This window comes from Solenopsis invicta, chromosome 5 (assembly GCF_016802725.1).
Source record: "Solenopsis invicta isolate M01_SB chromosome 5, UNIL_Sinv_3.0, whole genome shotgun sequence".
Lineage (NCBI taxonomy): Eukaryota > Metazoa > Arthropoda > Insecta > Hymenoptera > Formicidae > Solenopsis > Solenopsis invicta.
In genome coordinates this window covers 16,843,939-16,862,463 of record NC_052668.1, presented here as the reverse complement: position 1 = coordinate 16,862,463, position 18,525 = coordinate 16,843,939, and the positions used below count along the sequence as shown (strand labels likewise).

Here is an 18,525-nt window from a genome sequence, read left to right as displayed (position 1 = left end):
GACGAAGGTGCATGAATGTATATATATATATATATGTATATATATCTCTTTCTTTTTTTTTGCTCTCTGATGTCACGAGAATAACTAGTAAAACTGAAGTTACAGAGAAGCGTCAACTTAATCATTAATCATGTTACACACAGCTGGTATATGTAATATATAATATATAGATATAGATATGGATATAACGCAAGATTATTGCAAGATACCTTCGGTTCTACTGTCAGTGAACTCGGCGAGTGAACTGGGTGGCGGTGGGGTCGTTCGCACAGACTTTGTCACGATTGTGGTGACGGAGTGCCGTGTGTGAGGCTCGGGGTGCCCTACCGTAGTTACTGTCTCTACTTTACGCGATTTGACCGAATCGTCCGCGGTCACATCTTTACCCGGACTAATCTTTTGTGGAATGCGAGAAACTTTCTTAACGCTAACTACCTCGGTTAAATGCTCGACGCCACCGGACGTCGCCGGCCTACTAACTACATCGGACCTACGAAGACTATCCTCCCAACTACCTCGACCAGATACCTCATGAGCACTTTCACTCATGCGTTTCGATCCTCTATCACCTCTTTTTGTTTCTGTCACTGGCGATTCTCTACTCGTTCTCCTAGTGATAGGCGAAGCTTTGCCCGCGCTCTTCGCATCTGTTGCTGATTTTGTTGCCTTTGGGGGACTTTTTCTTGCGACTTTGGCGGCACTGACAGATTTTTCCTTCGCATCAGTTGCCAACTTGCCGGATTTATCTTTTGCTTGAGCGAGATCGCTCTTAGCGCGAGCTTCATCCGCGGTTGCCTCCTGCTTGGTTTCTTCCAGAAATTCCTTCATGTCATCCGTTGCGTCTTCTACTGCATGCTTGGCGCTCTTCACCACGCCTGATATAAAACCGCCTGCTTTTTGTTTGATCTTTTTAACTTCTTTCGTGGTTTTGTCTTTAGCAGTTTCCGCTGTACTAGCGGCTGCACTCGTGCCCGTTGCCACCTTTCCTTTGACCGCTCGCGTATCTTCTTTCGCTTCACTCGTGACAGCGTCTTTGGTTCGTTTAGTTTTCCGCGTCGCATCTTGACCAGTAGACTTAACTTTTTCACTGGCTTGCGATATACTTTGACCTATTTTGCTTCCCGCCGCTTTAACAGTCGAGATCGTTTTGTCTTTCGCTTCTTTTATACTGGAAAGACTTTTTTGTTTTGCATCTTTCGCGCCCTTTATAGTTTTATCTGTAGTGGTTTTAATTTCACCAGCAGCTTTATCCTTCTTTTGTTCAAGTTCTTTCAGTCTAGTCGCTGCGGCTTCTTTAGCAAGCGCTTCATCAGCAGCTGCTTCTTGCCTGGTTGTTTCCAGAAAATCTTTCACGTCGTCGGAAATTTCCTTTCCTGTTTGCTTCGCGTCCTGAATAACTCCAGATAGGAAATCCGAACCCTTATCCTTTGTTTTCTTGGCGTCTTTCACAAACCCGTCTTTAGCCGTTTTGGCACCATCAGTTACAGCGTCGGCACTTGTTAGTAATTTATCTTTTACCGCCTTTGTGTCCTTTTTTATTTCTTTAGAAAGACTTTCTTCAGCATCTCTTATATCATGTGCTATATCTGTAGTTTTGGATTCTATTTTCTCACCGACTTTCTTCGCTTCAGTTGCTAACTTATCAACTGCAGTCTTCGCGGTATCTGTTGCTTTGACTGTTGTTTCAGAAATTTTATCTTTCGCCTCCTGGACATCAGCTACTAATTCTTTCGTAACATCCTTTGCACTATCAACAACGGCATCTTTCTGGTGTTCCAGTTTCTTCACACCAGCCGCAGCAATTTCTTTAGCACGAGCTTCTTCCAATTGCGCTTCGTGCTTTGTATCATCCAGAAATTCTTTGACGTCACCTTTTGCACTCCCGACAGCGTGTTTCGCGCCTTTAACTATTCCTGAGAGAAAACCAGATCCCTTTTCTTTAACTTTCTTTGCTTCTTTAGTTGCTTTATCCTTAGCTGCTCCAGCACCGTTAGCCACGGCTTCAACTCCCGTGGCCAATTTCTCTTTCATCTTTTTTGTATCATCCTGTACTTCCTTAACAACAGCATCTTTGGTATCTGCAATTCCTTGTGCAACATCCTGCGCTGTCGAATCCATTTTTTCACCAACTTCTTTCAATTCTGAGATTACTTTGTATTTAGCAGCTTTGGCCGCATCAGCAGCTTTGTCAATATCTTCGGAGACTTTCTCGGCGACTTTATCCTTTGTGTCTTTTGCTGTGGCAATAGTTTTATCTTTGACATCTTTTATTTCAGCCACAGCTTGATCAGTAATATCTTTTACATCAGTAACGACAGCATCCTTTTTATGTTCTAGATCCTTCAATCCAGCGGCTGCTGCTTCCTTAGCACGAGCTTCTTCTTGTTCTGCTTCACGTTTTGTTTCATCTAGAAATTCTTTGACATCGTCTGCTGCACTTTCAACGGAATGCTTGGTACCTTTAAATATTCCCGACAGAAAACCGGATCCCTTTTCTTTAACTTTCTTCGCACCTTTGACTGTTTTATCTCTAGCAGTTTCAGCACTATCGCCTACAGCACTGATGCCGGTTGTCAATTTTTCTTTTACTTTTTTCGTATCTTCTTTTACTTCTTTAACTGCAGCATCTTTAGTATCCTTGGCAGCTTGCGCAACATCTGCTGCAGTTTCTTCTATTTTTTCACCAACTTTCTTTGTTTCTATTACGACTTTCTCACCAGCTGCTTTCGTAGCGTCAGCAATTTTTTGAGCATCTTTGGAAATGTCATCTGTAATTTTATCTTTTTTATCTTTCACGTCAGCGACAGTTTTGTCTATGATCTCTTGTGCTTCGCTGACAGCAACGTCTTTTTTATCCTTCAAGTCTTTGAGAGTTGCGGCAGCTTTCTCTTTGGCATGTTCTTGTTCCAATAAAGCTTCTTTCTTAGTTTCGTCTAAAACTTCTTTGACGTCGTCAGTGACATCATCCACGGCGTGCTTTGTTCCTTTAAATAAGCCCGATAGAAAACCAGATCCCTTTTCTTTAACTTTCTTCGCTTCTTTAGTTGCTTTATCTTTAGCTGCTCCAGCACCATCAGTCACGGTTTCAACTCCCGTGGCCAATTTCTCTTTCACCTTTTTTGTATCATCCTGTACTTCCTTAACAACAGCATCTTTGGTATCTGCAATTTTTTGTGTAACATCCTGCGCTGTCGAATCCATTTTTTCACCAACTTCTTTCAATTCTGAAGTTACTTTGTCTTTAGCAGCTTTGGTCGCATCAGCAACTTTGTCAATATCTTCGGAGACTTTCTCGGCGATTTTATCCTTTGTGTCTTTTGCCGTGGCAATAGTTTTATCTTTGGCATCTTTTATTTCAGCTACAGCATGATCAGTAATATCTTTTACACCAGTAACGACAGCATCTTTTTTATGTTCTAGATCCTTCAATCCAGCGGCTGCTGCTTCTTTAATACGAGCTTCTTCTTGTTCTGCCTCGCGTTTTGTTTCATCTAGAAATTCTTTAACATCATCTGATGCGCTTTCAACGGAATGCTTAGCGCCTTTAAATATACCTGACAGAAAACCTGATCCTTTTTCTTTTGTTTTCTTTGCTCCTTTAACTGCTTTATCCTTAATAGTTTCAGCACTTTCAGTTACAGCTTCTACTCCAGCTGTCATTTTCTCTTTCACTATATGCGTATCATCTTTAACTTCTTTAACAGCTGCATCTTTCACGTGCGAAATATCGTGCGCAACATCTTGTGCTGTTGAATCTAATTTCTCACCAACTTTCTTCACTTCTGATGTCAGTTTGTCTTTGGTAGCTTTGCCTGTATCAACAGCCTTCTGAATATCTTCCGAGATTTTCTCAGTAACTTTATCTTTCGTATCTTTCGCTGCAGCGACAGTCTTGTCTTTCGCATCTTTTACTTCAGCGAGAGTACGATCTGCTGTGTCTTTTACACCAGTAACAATAGTATCCTTTTTATGTTCCAGATCCTTCAATCCAACTTCTACAGCTTCCTTAGCACGAGCTTCTTCCAATTCTGCTTCATGTTTTGTTTCATCTAAAAATTCTTTGACGTCATCGGCAGCGTCTTCTACAGCATGTTTTGCGCTTTTAAATATCCCGGAAAAGAAGCCTCCAGCTTTTTCTTTGGCTTTCTTCGCTTCTTTCGATGCTTTATCCTTTGCACCATCAACAGTTTCTGCAGCCGCATCAGCGCCCGCTGCTAATTTTTCTTTCACTAACTCTGAATCTTCCTTTGCTTCTTTAACTGCTGCATCTTTAGTGTCCTTTGTTGTTTGTGCAACATCCGCAGCCGTCCCTTCTATCTTCTCGCCGATCTTCTTCGCTTCCGCTGTTACTTTCTCGCTGGCTGCTTTCGTGGCATCGGCAACTTTCTGTGCATCTTTAAAAACTTCCTCAGCTATTTTATCCTTCTTCTCTTTCATTGCAGAGACAGTTTTATCTTTCGCATCTTTCGCATCGGCAACAGCCTTCTCTGTGGTCTCTTGAATTCCTGCAACGACAGCATCCTTTTTATCTTTTAAATCTTCAATATCAGCCGCAACTTCTTCCTTAACTCGTTCTTTTTCTAATGATGCTTCTCTCTTCGTTTCTTCCAAGAATTCCTTAACATCGTCAACTGTATCTTCTACGGCGTGCTTTCCTCCTTTAAATATACCAGAGAAGAAACGACCTGTTTTTTCTTTAGCTTTCTTCGCTTCTTTCGTCACTTTTTCCTTTGTACTGTCCGCAGCCTCTGCAGCGGCATCAACACCTGCTGTTAATTTTTCTTTTATTAATTTGGTATCTTCCTTTACTTCTTTAACTGCAGCATCTTTAGTGTCCTTGGCAGCTTTAGCAATATCTGTCGCAGTTTCTTCTATTTTTTCTCCGATTTCCTTCGTATGCGTTGCTACATTTTCAGCTGCTGCTTTTGTTGTATCGGCAACTGTCTGCACATCTTTAGAAACCTCATCAACAATTTTATCTTTTTTATCTTTTACAGCAGAAACGGTCTTATCTTTAGCATCTTTTATGTCAGTAACAGTTTTATCTGTGACTTGTTCAACTCCGGCTACGACGGCATCTTTCTTATCCTTCAAATCCTTGAGATCAGCAAAAATTTCATCCGTAATATGTTCTTTTTCAACGGAAGCTCCTCTTTTCGTTTCATCTAAAAATTCTTTGACATCGCCAGACGCATCTTCTACAGAGTGTTTAAAGGACGCGCTTTTAAATATTCCGGAAAAGAAACGACCAGTTTTTTCCTTAACTTTCTTTACTTCTTTCGTCGCTTTTTCTTTTGTTTGATCCACAGCTTCCGCAGCAGTGTCAGCACTTGTTGCTATTTGTTCTTTTATCTTTTTTGTATCCTTCTTTACTTCTTTAACTGCTGCATCTTTGGTATCTTTGGCAGCCTGCGCAATATCTGTCGCGGTTTCTTCTATTTTTTCACCAATTTTCTTTGTTTCTGCTGTTACTTTTTCGCCGGCTGCTTTTGTGGCATCGGAAACTTTCTGCGCATCTTTAGAAACTTCTTCGACAATTTCATCCTTTTGATCCTTAACAGCAGAAATTGCTTTATCCTTTGCATGTTTTGCATCAGCTGCGGCTTGATCTGCAGCATCTTTTACTTCCGTTACCACCGCTTCCTTTTTATCTTTCATGTCCTTAAGTTCCGCAGAAATCTTTTCTTTAGCTCGTTCTTCTTCTAACTCAGCTTCTTTTTTTGTTTCGTCCATAAAATCTTTAACATCGTCAGCTGCATCTTCTACGGCGTGTTTCGCACCCTTGAATATACCAGAAAAGAAACCACTCGTTTTTTCTTTCGCTTTTTTTGCCTCCTTTGTAGCTTTATCTTTCGCACCGTCTACAGCTTCAACTGTAGCGTCAGCGCCTGCTTTTAATTTTTCTTTTACTTTTTTCGTATCCTCTTTTACTTCTTTAACTGCTGTATCTTTAGTATCATTCACAGAGTGTGCAACATCTGTAGCGATTTCACTAATTTTTTCTCCGATCTTTTTCGTTTCCGCTGTTACTTTTTCATCGGCTGCTTTTGTAGCATCGACAACTTTCTGAGTATCTTTGGAAACTTCTTCGACAACTTTATCTTTCTGGTCTTTTATTGCAAAAACAACTTTGTCTTTTGCATCTTTCACGTCGGTTGCGGCTTTGTCTGCGGCTCGTTGAACATCAGAAACGACTGAATCTTTCTTATCTTCCAAATCTTTGAGTCCTGCGGCAACTTCTTCTTCAGCACGTTCTTTTTCTAAAGAAGCTTCTCTTTTCGTCTCATCCAAAAATTCCTTGACATCAGCAGTTGTATCTTCCACAGAGTGTTTAGCGCCTTTAAATATGCCAGAAAAGAAGCGACCTGTTTTATCTTTAGCTTTCTTCGCTTCTTTCGTCGCTTTATCCTTTGCACTGTCCACAGCTTCCGCAGTCGCATCAACGCTTGCTGCTAATTTTTCTTTCACTAATTTTGTATCTTCCTTCACTTCTTTAACTGCCGCTTCCTTAGTATCTTTAGCAGCTTGCGCAACATCTTTTGCGGTTTCTTCAATTTTTTCTCCCACCGTCTTCGTTTCCGTTGCTACTTTCTCACCAGCAGCTTTTGTAACATCAGCAACTTTCTGCGCATCTTTGGAAACTTTCTCGATAACTTTATCCTTCTTGTCTTTTATTGTAGAGACTGTTTTATCTTTCGCATCTTTTGCTTTATCGACAGTTTTATCTACAGCTTGTTCGACTTCACTAACAACAGTGTCTTTTTTGTCTTTTAGATCTTTTAGACTTTCAGCAGCTTTTTCTTTGGCACGTTCTTCTTCCAACGCAGCTTCCTTCTTCGTTTCATCCATAAATTCTTTGACGTCGTCGGCAGCGTCTTCTACAGCATGTTTCGCGCCTTTAAATATTCCGGAAAAGAAGCCTCCAGTTTTTTCTTTCGCTTTTTTCGCTTCTTTCGATGCTTTATCCTTTGCACCATCAACAGTTTCTGCAGCCGCATCAGTGCCCGCTGCTAATTTTTCTTTCACTAACTCTGAATCTTCCTTTGCTTCTTTAACTGCTGCATCTTTAGTGTCCTTTGCTGTTTGTGCAACATCCGCAGCCGTCCCTTCTACCTTCTCGCCGATCTTCTTCGCTTCCGCTGTTACTTTCTCGCTGGCTGCTTTCGTGGCATCGGCAACTTTCTGTGCATCTTTAAAAACTTCCTCAGCTATTTTATCCTTCTTCTCTTTCATTGCAGAGACAGTTTTATCTTTCGCATCTTTCGCATCGGCAACAGCCTTCTCTGTAGTCCCTTGAATTCCTGCAACAACAGCATCCTTTTTATCTTTCAAATCTTTAATATCAGTCGCAACTTCTTCCTTAACTCGTTCTTTTTCTAACGATGCTTCTCTCTTTGTTTCTTCCAAGAATTCCTTTACATCGTCAGCTGCATCTTCTACGGCGTGTTTTCCTCCTTTAAATATACCAGAGAAGAAACGACCTGTTTTTTCTTTAGCTTTCTTCGCTTCTTTCGTTGCTTTCTCCTTTGTACTGTCTGCAGCCTCTGCAGCGGCATCAACACCTGCTGTCAATTTTTCTTTCATTAATTTCGTATCTTCTTTTACATCTTTAATTGCTGCATCTTTAGTGTCCTTAGAAGTTTTCACAATATCCGCCGCAGTTTCTTCTATCTTCTTACCAACTTCTTTTGTTTCCGCTGATACTTTCTCACCGGCTGCTTTTGTTGTATCGGCAACTTTTTGTGCATCCTTTGAAATTTCTTCTACAATTTTATCCTTTTTGTCCTTAACAGTAGAAATTGCTTTATCTTTTGCATCTTTCATATCATCTCCGGCTTTGTCCGCAACTTCTTGAACTTCGGTAACGAGAATGTCTTTTTTATCTTTCAGATCTTTTACACCCGCAGCAGCTATTTCTTTGGCACGTTCCTCTTCCAATAAAGCTTCCTTCTTCGTCTCATCCATAAATTCTTTAACATCGTCAGCCGCTTCCTCTACGGAGTGCTTGGCACCTTTGAAGATGCCAGAAAAGAAACCACTCGTTTTTTCCTTAGCTTTTTTCGCTTGTTTAGTCGCCTTATCCTTTGCACTGTCTGCAGCTTCTGCAATTGCATCAGCACCTGCTGTCAATTTTTCTTTTACTTTCTTTGCAACTTCCTTCACTTCTTTAACTGTTTCATCTTTAGTATCTTTAGCAGCTTGCGCAACATCTGCTTCAGTTTCTTCTATTTTTTTGCCGGCCTTCTTTGTTTCTGTTGCTATTTTTTCACCAGCTGCTTTTGTTGTATCAGCAACCTTTTGCACATCCTTTGATATTTCTTTGACAATTTTATCCTTTTTATCTTTAGTAGTTGAAATTGCTTTATCTTTTGCATCTTTCACGTCGGCTACGACTTTGTCTGCAGCTTGTTGAGCATCAGAAACAATTGAATCTTTCTTATCTTCTAAATCTTTGAGTCCTGCTGCAACTTCTTCCTTAGCATGTTCTTTTTCTAAATAAGCTTCTCTTTTCGTCTCATCCAAAAATTCTTTGACATCAGCAGATGCATCTTCAGCTGTATGTTTTGCACCTTTAAAGATGCCCGAAAAGAAACCGGATGTTTTATCTTTAGCTTTCTTCGCTTTATCCTTTGCACTGTCCACAGCTTCCGCAGTCGTATCAACGCCTGCTTCTATTTTTTCTTTCACTAATTTTGTATCTTCCTTCACTTCTTCAACTGCTGCATCTTTAGTATCCTTAGCAGTTTGTGCTACATCTGCTGCAGTTTCTTCTATTTTGTCTCCGATCTTCTTCGTTTCCGTCGCTACTCTCTCACCAGCTGCTTTCGTAGCATCGGCAACTTTCTGCGCATCTTTGGAAATTTCCTCAACAGCTTTATCCTTCTTGTCTTTTATTGTAGAGACTGTTTTATCTTTTGCATCTTTTGCTTTATCGATAGCTTTGTCTACAGTTTCATCAACTTCACTAACAACAGTGTCTTTTTTGTCTTTCAAATCTTTCAAACCTGCAGCAAGTTTTTCTTTGGCACGTTCTTCTTCCAATGCAGCCTCCTTTTTCGTTTCATCCACAAATTCTTTAACATCATCAGCCGCACCTTCTACAGCGTGTTTTGCACCTTTAAAGATGCCCGAAAAGAAACCAGATGTTTTATCTTTAGCTTTCTTCGCTTCTTTCGTCGCTTTATCCTTTGCACTGTCCACAGCTTCCGCAGTCGTTTCAACGCCTGCTCCTAATTTTTCTTTCACTAATTTTGTATCTTCCTTCACTTCTTTAACTGCTGCATCTTTAGTATCTTTAGCAGATTGTGCTACATCTGCTGCGGTTTCTTCTATTTTGTCTCCGATCTTCTTCGTTTCCGTCGCTACTCTCTCACCAGCTGCTTTCGTAGCATCGGCAACTTTCTGCGCATCTTTGGAAATTTCCTCAACAACTTTATCCTTCTTGTCTTTTATTGTAGAGACTGTTTTATCTTTTGCATCTTTTGCTTTATCAACAGCTTTGTCTACAGCTTCATCTACTTCACTAACGACAGTGTCTCTTTTGTCTTTCAAATCTTTCAAACCTGCAGCAAGTTTTTCTTTGGCACGTTCTTCTTCCAATGCAGCCTCCTTTTTCGTTTCATCTACAAATTCCTTAACATCATCAGCCGCACCTTCTACAGCGTGTTTTGCACCTTTAAATATGCCAGAAAAGAAGCCGCTTCCTTTTTCTTTAACTTTCTTCGATTCTTTAGTTATCTTATCCTTCGTAGTGACAGCACCTTCTGCTACAGCTTCATCATCTGCCTTTAATTTTTCTTTCGCTGCTTGCACATCTTCTTTCACTTCTTTGGTCACGCTGTCTTTAGCGTCTGCAATATCTTGCGTAATATCATCAGCAACTCGCTTCGTATCTGCAATTACTTTGTCAGCTGTCGCTTTAGTATTATCAATAGTCTTTTCGACTTGGTCAACTATGTCTTTAGTAACACGAGTTTCCTTTTCTTTCGCTTCGTCAACCACGCTGTCTACCTTGTGCTTTAGATCTTTGAGTTCGGCTTCCGCTGCTTCTTTGGCTTGTGCTTGCTCTAATGCTGCTTCTTTTTTCGTTTCGTCGAGGAACTCTTTCACATCATCCATTGTGCTGTCCACGGAATGCTTCGATCCTCTAAATATTCCCGAGAAAAACGCGCTAGCTTTTTCTTTAGCTTTTTTCGACTCTTTGCTTGCCTTATCTTTAATAACATCTGATTCGGAAAGAGATTCAGATCTCGCAACCAATTTTTTCTTTATAACTTTGGTGTCTTCTTTTGCTGCCGCAACAACTGTGTCCTTGACATCCTTTATATCACGCCCAACATCTGCTACAGAAGTTTCAACTTTTTCAACTACGTCCTTGGTCTTTGAAACTACATCATCACGAACTACTTTCAAATCATGTGCTGCTTTATCTATATCTTTGGCAGTCGTATCTACAAGTTTATCTTCTGCATCTTTTGCGAGAGAAACTGTTTTATCTTTGACATGTTTCGCATCTTCAATAGCTTTGTCTTCAATATCTTTCGCACTTTGTATTACGTTATCCTTTTTTCGTTTTAATTCTTCCAAATCTCCAGCTGCATCCGTCTTCGCGCCACTTACATGATCCTTCAAATCGTCAGATACATCTTCCGCGGCGTGTTTCGCACCTTTGAATATACCAGAAAAGAAACCACTCGTCTTTTCTTTTGCTTTTTTTACCTCCTTTATAGCTTTGTCTTTTGCACCGTCTGCAGCTTCTACGGCAGCATCAGCGCCTGCTTTTAATTTTTCTTTAACTTTTTTCGTATCCTCCTTTACTTCTTTAACTGCTGCATCTTTAGTATCCTTAGCAGTTTGTGCAACATCTGCTGCGGTTTCACTAATTTTTTCTCCGATCTTTTTTGTTTCCGCTGTTACTTTTTCACCTTCAGCTGCTCTTGTGGCATTAACAACTTTCTGAGCATCTTTGGCAACTTCTTCGGCAACTTTATCCTTATCGTCTTTTATTGTAGAGACAGCTTTATCTTTTGCATCCTTCACGTCGGCTGCGGCTTTGTCTGCGGCTCGTTGAACATCAGAAACGACTGAATCTTTCTTATCTTCCAAATCTTTGAGTCGTGCGGCAATTTCTTCCTCAGCATGTTCTTTTTCTAAAGAAGCTTCCCTTTTCGTCTCATCCAAAAATTCTTTGACATCAGCAGATGCATCTTCAGCTGTGTGTTTTGCACCTTTAAAAATACCCGAAAAGAAACCAGATGTTTTATCTTTAGCTTTCTTCGCTTCTTTCGTCGCTTTATCTTTTGCACCGTCTGCAGCTTCTACGGCAGCGTCAGCGCCTGCTTTTAATTTTTCTTTTACTTTTTTCGTATCCACCTTTGCTTCTTTAACTGTTGCATCTTTGGAATCCTTAGCAGTTTGTGCTACATCTGCTGCGGTTTCTTCTATTTTGTCTCCGATCTTCTTCGTTTCCGTTGCTACTTTATCACCAGCTGCTTTTGTAGCATCGGCAACTTTCTGCGCATCTTTAGAAATTTCCTCAACTACTTTATCCTTCTTGTCTTTTATTGTAGACACCGTTTTATCTTTTGCATCTTTCGTTTTATCGACAGCTTTATCCACAGCTTCTTTGACTTCACTAACGACAGTGTCTTTTTTATCTTTTAGATCTTTCAGACTCTCAGCAGCCGTTTCTTTGGCACGTTCTTCTTCCAACGCAGCTTCCTTCTTCGTCTCATCCATAAATTCTTTGACGTCGTCGGCAGCGTCTTCTACAGCATGTTTCGCGCCTTTAAATATTCCGGAAAAGAAGCCTCCAGTTTTTTCTTTGGCTTTTTTCGCTTCTTTCGATGCTTTATCCTTTGCATCATCAACAGCTTCTGCAGTTGCCTCAGCGCCTGCTGCCAATTTTTCTTTCACTTGCTTCGTATCTTCCTTTACTTCTTTAACTACTGCATCTTTAGTGTCCTTTGCTGTTTGTGCAACATCCTCAGCAGTCCCTTCTATCTTTTCACCGATTTTCTTTGCTTCCTCTGCCACTTTGTCGCTGGCTGCTTTCGTGGCATCGGCAACTTTCTGTACATCTTTAGAAACTTCCTCAGCTATTTTATCCTTCTTTTCTTTCATTGCAGAGACAGTTTTATCTTTCGCATCTTTCGCATCGGCAACAGCCTTCTCTGTAGTCCCTTGAATTCCTGCAACAACAGCATCCTTTTTATCTTTCAAATCTTTAATATCAGTCGCAACTTCTTCCTTAACTCGTTCTTTTTCTAACGATGCTTCTCTCTTTGTTTCTTCCAAAAATTCCTTTACATCGTCAGTTGCATTTTCAACAACGTGCTTTCCTCCTTTAAATATACCAGAGAAGAAACGACCTGTTTTTTCCTTAGCTTTCTTCGCTTCTTTCGTCACTTTTTCCTTTGTACTGTCCGCAGCCTCTGCAGTGGCATCAACACTTACTGCCAATTTTTCTTTCATTAGTTTCGTATCTTCCTTTACTTCTTTAACTGCTGCATCTTTAGTATCTTTGGCAGCTTTCGCAACATCCGTCGTAGTATCTTCTATTTTTTCTCCAATCTTTTTTGTTTCCGTTGCTATTTTTTCACCTGCTGCTTTTGTTTTATCAGCAATTTTCTGTGCATCTTTAAAAATTTCTTCGACAATTTCATCCTTTTTGTCCTTTACTGCAGAAACTCTTTCATCCTTTGCATCTTTCATTTCAGTAACAACTTTGTCTGCAGCTTCTTGGACTTCGGTAACGAGAGTATCTTTTTTATCTTTCAGATCTTTCACACCCGCCGCAGCTATTTCTTTAGCACGTTCCTCTTCCAATAAAGCTTCCTTCTTCGTCTCGTCCATAAATTCTTTAACATCGTCTGCTGCTTCTTCTACGGAGTGCTTGGCACCTTTGAAGATGCCAGAAAAGAAACCACTTGTTTTTTCCTTAGCTTTCTTTGCTTGTTTAGTCGCCTTATCCTTTGCACTGTCTGCAGCTTCTGCAGTCGCATCAGCACCTGCTATCAATTTTTCTTTTACTTTCTTCGCATCTTCGTTCACTTCTTTAACCGCTGCATCTTTAGTGTCTTTAACACTTTCTGCAACATCTGCAATTGTTTCTTCTATCTTTTCATCAACTTTCTTCTTTTCCGCTGCAACTTTTTCACCTGCTGCTTTGGTTTTATCAACAATTTTCTGAGCATCCTTTGAAACTTCTTCCTCAATTTTATCCTTTTTGTCTTTGACAGCAGAAACTGCTTTATCTTTTGCATCTTTTACGTCAGTAATGGCTTGGTCAGCAGCTTCTTGAACTTCGGTTACAATTGCGTCCTTCTTATCTTTTAGATCTTTGAGACCTGCAACAACATCTTCCTTAGCACGTTCTTTTTCTAAAGAAGCTTCTCTTTTTGTTTCATCCAAAAATTCCTTGACATCGTGAGATGCATCTTCAGCAGTATGTTTCGCACCTTTAAAGATGCCTGAAAAGAAACCGGAAGTTTTTTCTTTAGCTTTCTTTGCTTCTTTCGATGCTTTACCCTTCGCAGATTCCACAACTTCCACAGTCCCATCAACGCCTGCTTCTAATTTTTCTTTCACTAATTTTGTGTCTTCCTTCACTTCTTTAACTGCTGCGTCTTTGGTATCTTTGGCAGCCTGCGCAATATCTGTCGCGGTTTCTTCTATTTTTTCACCAATTTCCTTGGTCTCTGCTGCTACTTTTTCGCCGGCTGCTTTCGTAGCATCTGAAACTTTCTGCGCATCTTTAGAAACTTCTTCGAGAATTTCATCCTTTTGATCCTTAACAGCAGAAATTGCTTTATCCTTTGTATGTTTTGCATCAGCTGCGGCTTGATCTGCAGCGTCTTTTACTTCCGTTACCACCGCTTCCTTTTTATCTTTCATGTCCTTAAGTTCCGCAGAAATCTTTTCTTTGGCTCGTTCTTCTTCTAACTCAGCTTCTTTTTTTGTCTCGTCCATGAAATCTTTAACATCGTCAGCTGCTTCTTCTACGGCGTGTTTTGCACCCTTAAATATACCAGAAAAGAAACCACTCGTTTTTTCTTTCGCTCTTTTTGCCTCCTTTGTAGTTTTATCTTTCGCACCGTCTACAGCTTCTACTGTAGCGTCAGCGCCTGCTTTTAATTTTTCTTTTACTTTTTTCGTATCCTCTTTTACTTCTTTAACTGCTGTATCTTTAGTATCTTTCACAGAGTGTGCAACATCTGTAGCGGTTTCACTAATTTTTTCTCCGATCTTTTTCGTTTCCGCTGTTACTTTTTCACCGGCTGCTTTTGTAGCATCGACAACTTTCTGAGCATCTTTGGAAACTTCTTCGACAACTTTATCTTTCTGGTCTTTTATTGTAGAGATAACTTTGTCTTTTGCATCTTTCACGTCGGTTGCGGCTTTGTCTGCGGTTTGTTGAACATCAGAAACGACTGAATCTTTCTTATCTTCCAAATCTTTGAGTCCTGCGGCAACTTCTTTTTCAGCACGTTCTTTTTCTAAAGAAGCTTCTCTTTTCGTCTCATCCAAAAATTCCTTGACATCAGCAGTTGTATCTTCCACAGAGTGTTTAGCGCCTTTAAATATGCCAGAAAAGAAGCGACCTGTTTTATCTTTAGTTTTCTTTGCTTCTTTCGTCGCTTTATCCTTTGCACTGTCCACAGCTTCCGCAGTCGCATCAACGCTTGCTGCTAATTTTTCTTTCACTAATTTTGTATCTTCCTTCACTTCTTTAACTACCGATTCCTTAGTATCTTTAGCAGCTTGCGCAACATCTTTTGCGGTTTCTTCAATTTTTTCTCCCACCTTCTTCGTTTCTATTGCTACTTTATCACCAACTGCTTTCGTAGCATCGGCAACTTTCTGCGCATCTTTGGAAATTTCCTCGACAACTTTATCCTTCTTGTCTTTTATTGTAGAGACTGTTTTATCTTTTGCATCTTTTGCTTTATCGACAGTTTTATCTACAGCTTGTTCGACTTCACTAACAACAGTGTCTTTTTTGTCTTTTAGATCTTTTAGACTCTCAGCAGCCTTTTCTTTGGCACGTTCTTCTTCCAACGCAGCTTCCTTCTTTGTTTCATCCATAAAGTCTTTAACATCATCAGCCGCATCTTCTACAGCGTGTTTTGCACCTTTGAATATGCCGGAGAAGAAACCACTTCCTTTTTCTTTAGCTTTCTTTCCCTCTTTGGTAACTTTGTCTTTCGCGGATGCTACAGTATCTGCAGCCGATTCAGCACCAGTGGTTATTTTTTCTTTTACTATTTTTGCATCTTCCTTTACCTCTGTAATGATTGCTTCTTTAGTTTCTTTACCTGTTTGCATAGCATCTTTTGCAGTGGTTTCTATTTTTTCGTCTATTTTCTTCATGTCTGTCACAGCTTTGTCAGTAGCTTCTTTCACGTGTTCTGTTGCCTTCTCTAAATCTTTTGAGATCTTCTCTGCGACTTTTTCCTTCTTCTCTTTCACAGTAGATACCGTCTTATCTTTAGTGTCTTTAATGTCAGTAATTGTTTTATCAACAACGTCTTTCGCGTCTTTCACCAAATCATCTTTTTTCTCGTCTAAATCCTTCAAGCCAACGGCTGCCATGTCTTTAGCTCGCGCTTCTTCTAAGGCAGCTTCTTTCTTGGTATCTTCCATGAAATCTTTTACGTCATCAGATACCTCTTCCATAGCATGTTTCGCACCTTTGAATATTCCCGATAGAAATCCTGCTCCTTTCTCTTTCGTCTTCTTTACTTCTTTAACCATTTTATCCTTCGCAGCTTCAGCGCTGTCAACATCACGTGTTTTTTCCTCTACCTTTTTAGCAATTGCGTCCTTGCCGTCCTTGATGGCTTTATCAACATCTTCTACATCAGTTGTGATTTGATGATCAATTTTTTTAACTTCCGTTAATAATTTATCATCCTTATCTTTTATTTCAGTAGAAACTTTATCTTCAACATCACTTAATTTGCCCATAATATCCGCCATATTTCGTGAATCCTCCAAGAATTTTGCAGTTGCTTCTCGTAATTCATCTTGGCCACTGTCCGGCAATTCAAGTGACGGTGTCTTCTCCTTGGATCTGCTTCTGGATCTAGAACTCCTCGCTTGTTTGGGACTTCTGAATATACTAAAAATGCCGCCTCCTTTATCTTTTTCGACAACTTCTTCCTCAGGAATGACAGATTTTTTAATTTCTTCATCTATAGGAGGAGTTTTTATAATACTCTCCGATACTTTTTCTTCAGTCTGATGCAGATTCTCCGCCATCTGTCTCGTATCTTCCAAAAGTTTTGCCGTTGCCAGTCGAACTTCCTCGTCTCCGCTGTCGAAAGAAGTCTCTTTCGAAGAACTCTGCTCTCGGGATCTGCTTCTTTTCTTGCTCTTAAGTTTTGGGCTTTTGAACCTGCCGAAGAAGCCACCGCTCTTTTCCTTTATGTCGTCGCCCATATCTTTTTCTGTCTCAAGTGTTTTCGGTTCTGGCGTATCAGATTTTATCTCTGCAGCGGATTTTTCGATATCTTTTTTCTCCTCTTGAGCTTTCTCCTTGTCAACATCCGTTTTTCCATTTATCTCTTCATGAATAATTTTCTCGACCTTTGTCGTGGTTTGAACAACATCGTAGGACTTACCAATTTTGTCCGCCGGAGTATCGACATAATGAGTGGTCGATATGAAAGTACGCACCTCTTCTTTGGGAGTGACTTTTGTGCCGTCACTTTTGTACACGATTGGTAATACGCTAATGTCAGCAACTTTCCGTGAGTCTTCCAAGAGTTTCTCTGTCATAGTTTTAGCTTCCTCGTCGCCGCTGTCGAAGGACGTTTCCTTCGATTTGGCGAGCTTCTTGTCCTTAGACTTTGGACTCCTAAAAATGCCGAAGAAGCCACCCTTCTCTTTTACCTGATCTTCTTCCTTTTCGTCATCTTTACTGGGTGGCTGCTCATCCGTTGAAGCAACAACCTTTTCGGCCGTTTTGCTTTTGACATCCTCGACGACTTTCGCGCCGGTCTTCACAGTTTTCTCCGCTTCTTTTTCGATTGCACTAGGTACTTCGGCAATCGTAGTTGCTTCGGCCTCTTTCTCCTTTTCTTTCATTTGTAGGTCCAGCAGATCCTCGTTTTCTTTCGCGATTGCTGCCAGTTTTTTCTTTTCTTTCTTTGCAATTTGATCTGCGCTTTCTTTAGGTTTTTCGACGTGAATAGCAGGTACAGCGTCTTCGTCCTTTTTAAACTTGCTTTTGAACAAATTCGAGAAGAAGCCCGTCTTGTCCTTGCCATCATCATCGCTCTCGACAGTTTCTGCTTTTTTGTCTTCTTTTTCCGCTGGCTTAGCAACACCTTCGTATGGTGCATGCATGCCCGCAGCGATTCGTCTAGAATCCTCTAAAAATTCTACGGTAGCCAATCTCACATCGGGTGCGGTTGTGATTTCTGGTAGTCTGCTATCGAAATGCGAGTCCGTTACTTCACTAGCAGGAAGTTCCGGTTGCTGTTCCGAGACTTTCGTTAGGACAGCTTTCGATTCTTCGTCGCCACTATCAAAGGACGTGTCCTTTGAACCTTTCTTGCCTCTCTTCAATTTAGAACCTTTAAAAATTCCGGAAAATATTCCGCCGCTCTTATCCTTCGTTCTCTTCGTCTCTTCGTCTGATTTTTCTTCCGTGCTGTCCGCCAAATGTGACACATTGTAAACGTCTTCGTAAGCTGTTTTCGCAGTCTTCGTATCTTTATCTTTTTCCTTCTCCTTCTCCTTCTCCTTCTCTTTCTCTTTCTCCTTCTCCTTCTCCTTCTCCTTCTCCTTATCCTTATCTTTATCTTTGCCTGTAGGAACTTTTGCTTGTGTCTTCTTCTGATCAGATCGAGTTTTTACAGTTTCAACCTTTGCCGTCTTTTGCGTAACGCCTATCGGAACTGCACCCTGAACTAACTTTTCATCGACTTCCTTACCCTCCTTAGACAATTTTTCTTTCTCGCTAACTACATCTTTCTTATCGGGGGAAACAATTACCGTTTCTTTCGTGGTCACAGTCTTAGTCGGCGTCTGTTTTACTAGTGTGGTCTTAGTAACTACCGTGTGCCCTACTATCGGATCGCCACTAACGGAAACTACTGTTTTCGAAGTGCTAACTTTGGGTTCCGGCGTCCCACCGCGATGCTTTTTAACCATCGGCGGCTCGACACTGGGAATTTGCTCTGGTTTGGGAACGAAACCTTTCGGCGGCTCGACAGCCGTTTGTTCTAAGGAAATGTTAATTACAGTCCGGTCTATCGCACCCCGCGCCTCTTTACTGTCCCGCGCATCATCATCATAAACCACCGACCACCCTTCCTTCGCTAACTTCCCCTTCTCTTTCTCTGCGTCTGCTATTACACCTGTTAATTAAGTATAATACATTTTAGGCATCTGTATACGTGATAGCAAAATAAAGGAACACAATTTTATTGTCAATTTCGTCATCATTAGTGTAAGCTGGCTCGCTCTTTGATTGCTCTTTTGATTTGAACTGCGGTTAGACTGTAATAGTGTGGT

General features: G+C 40.6%; 1 protein-coding gene across 27 annotated transcripts in view; it reads right to left on the bottom strand.

The window, feature by feature from the left end:
* Window positions 1–18,525, bottom strand: part of LOC105205869 (extracellular matrix-binding protein ebh) — a 100,518-nt gene that overhangs the window by 11,885 nt on the left and 70,108 nt on the right. For all 27 annotated transcript variants that reach the window (XR_005574733.1, XR_005574736.1, XR_005574734.1 and 24 more), the window contains one exon: window positions 210–18,368. Coding sequence is in view for 22 of the 27 variants with exons in the window: in XM_039448997.1 (XP_039304931.1) it covers window positions 210–18,368 (18,159 nt within the window). In the remaining 5 variants the exon portion in view is untranslated. The remainder of the gene's footprint in view (window positions 1–209; window positions 18,369–18,525) is intronic.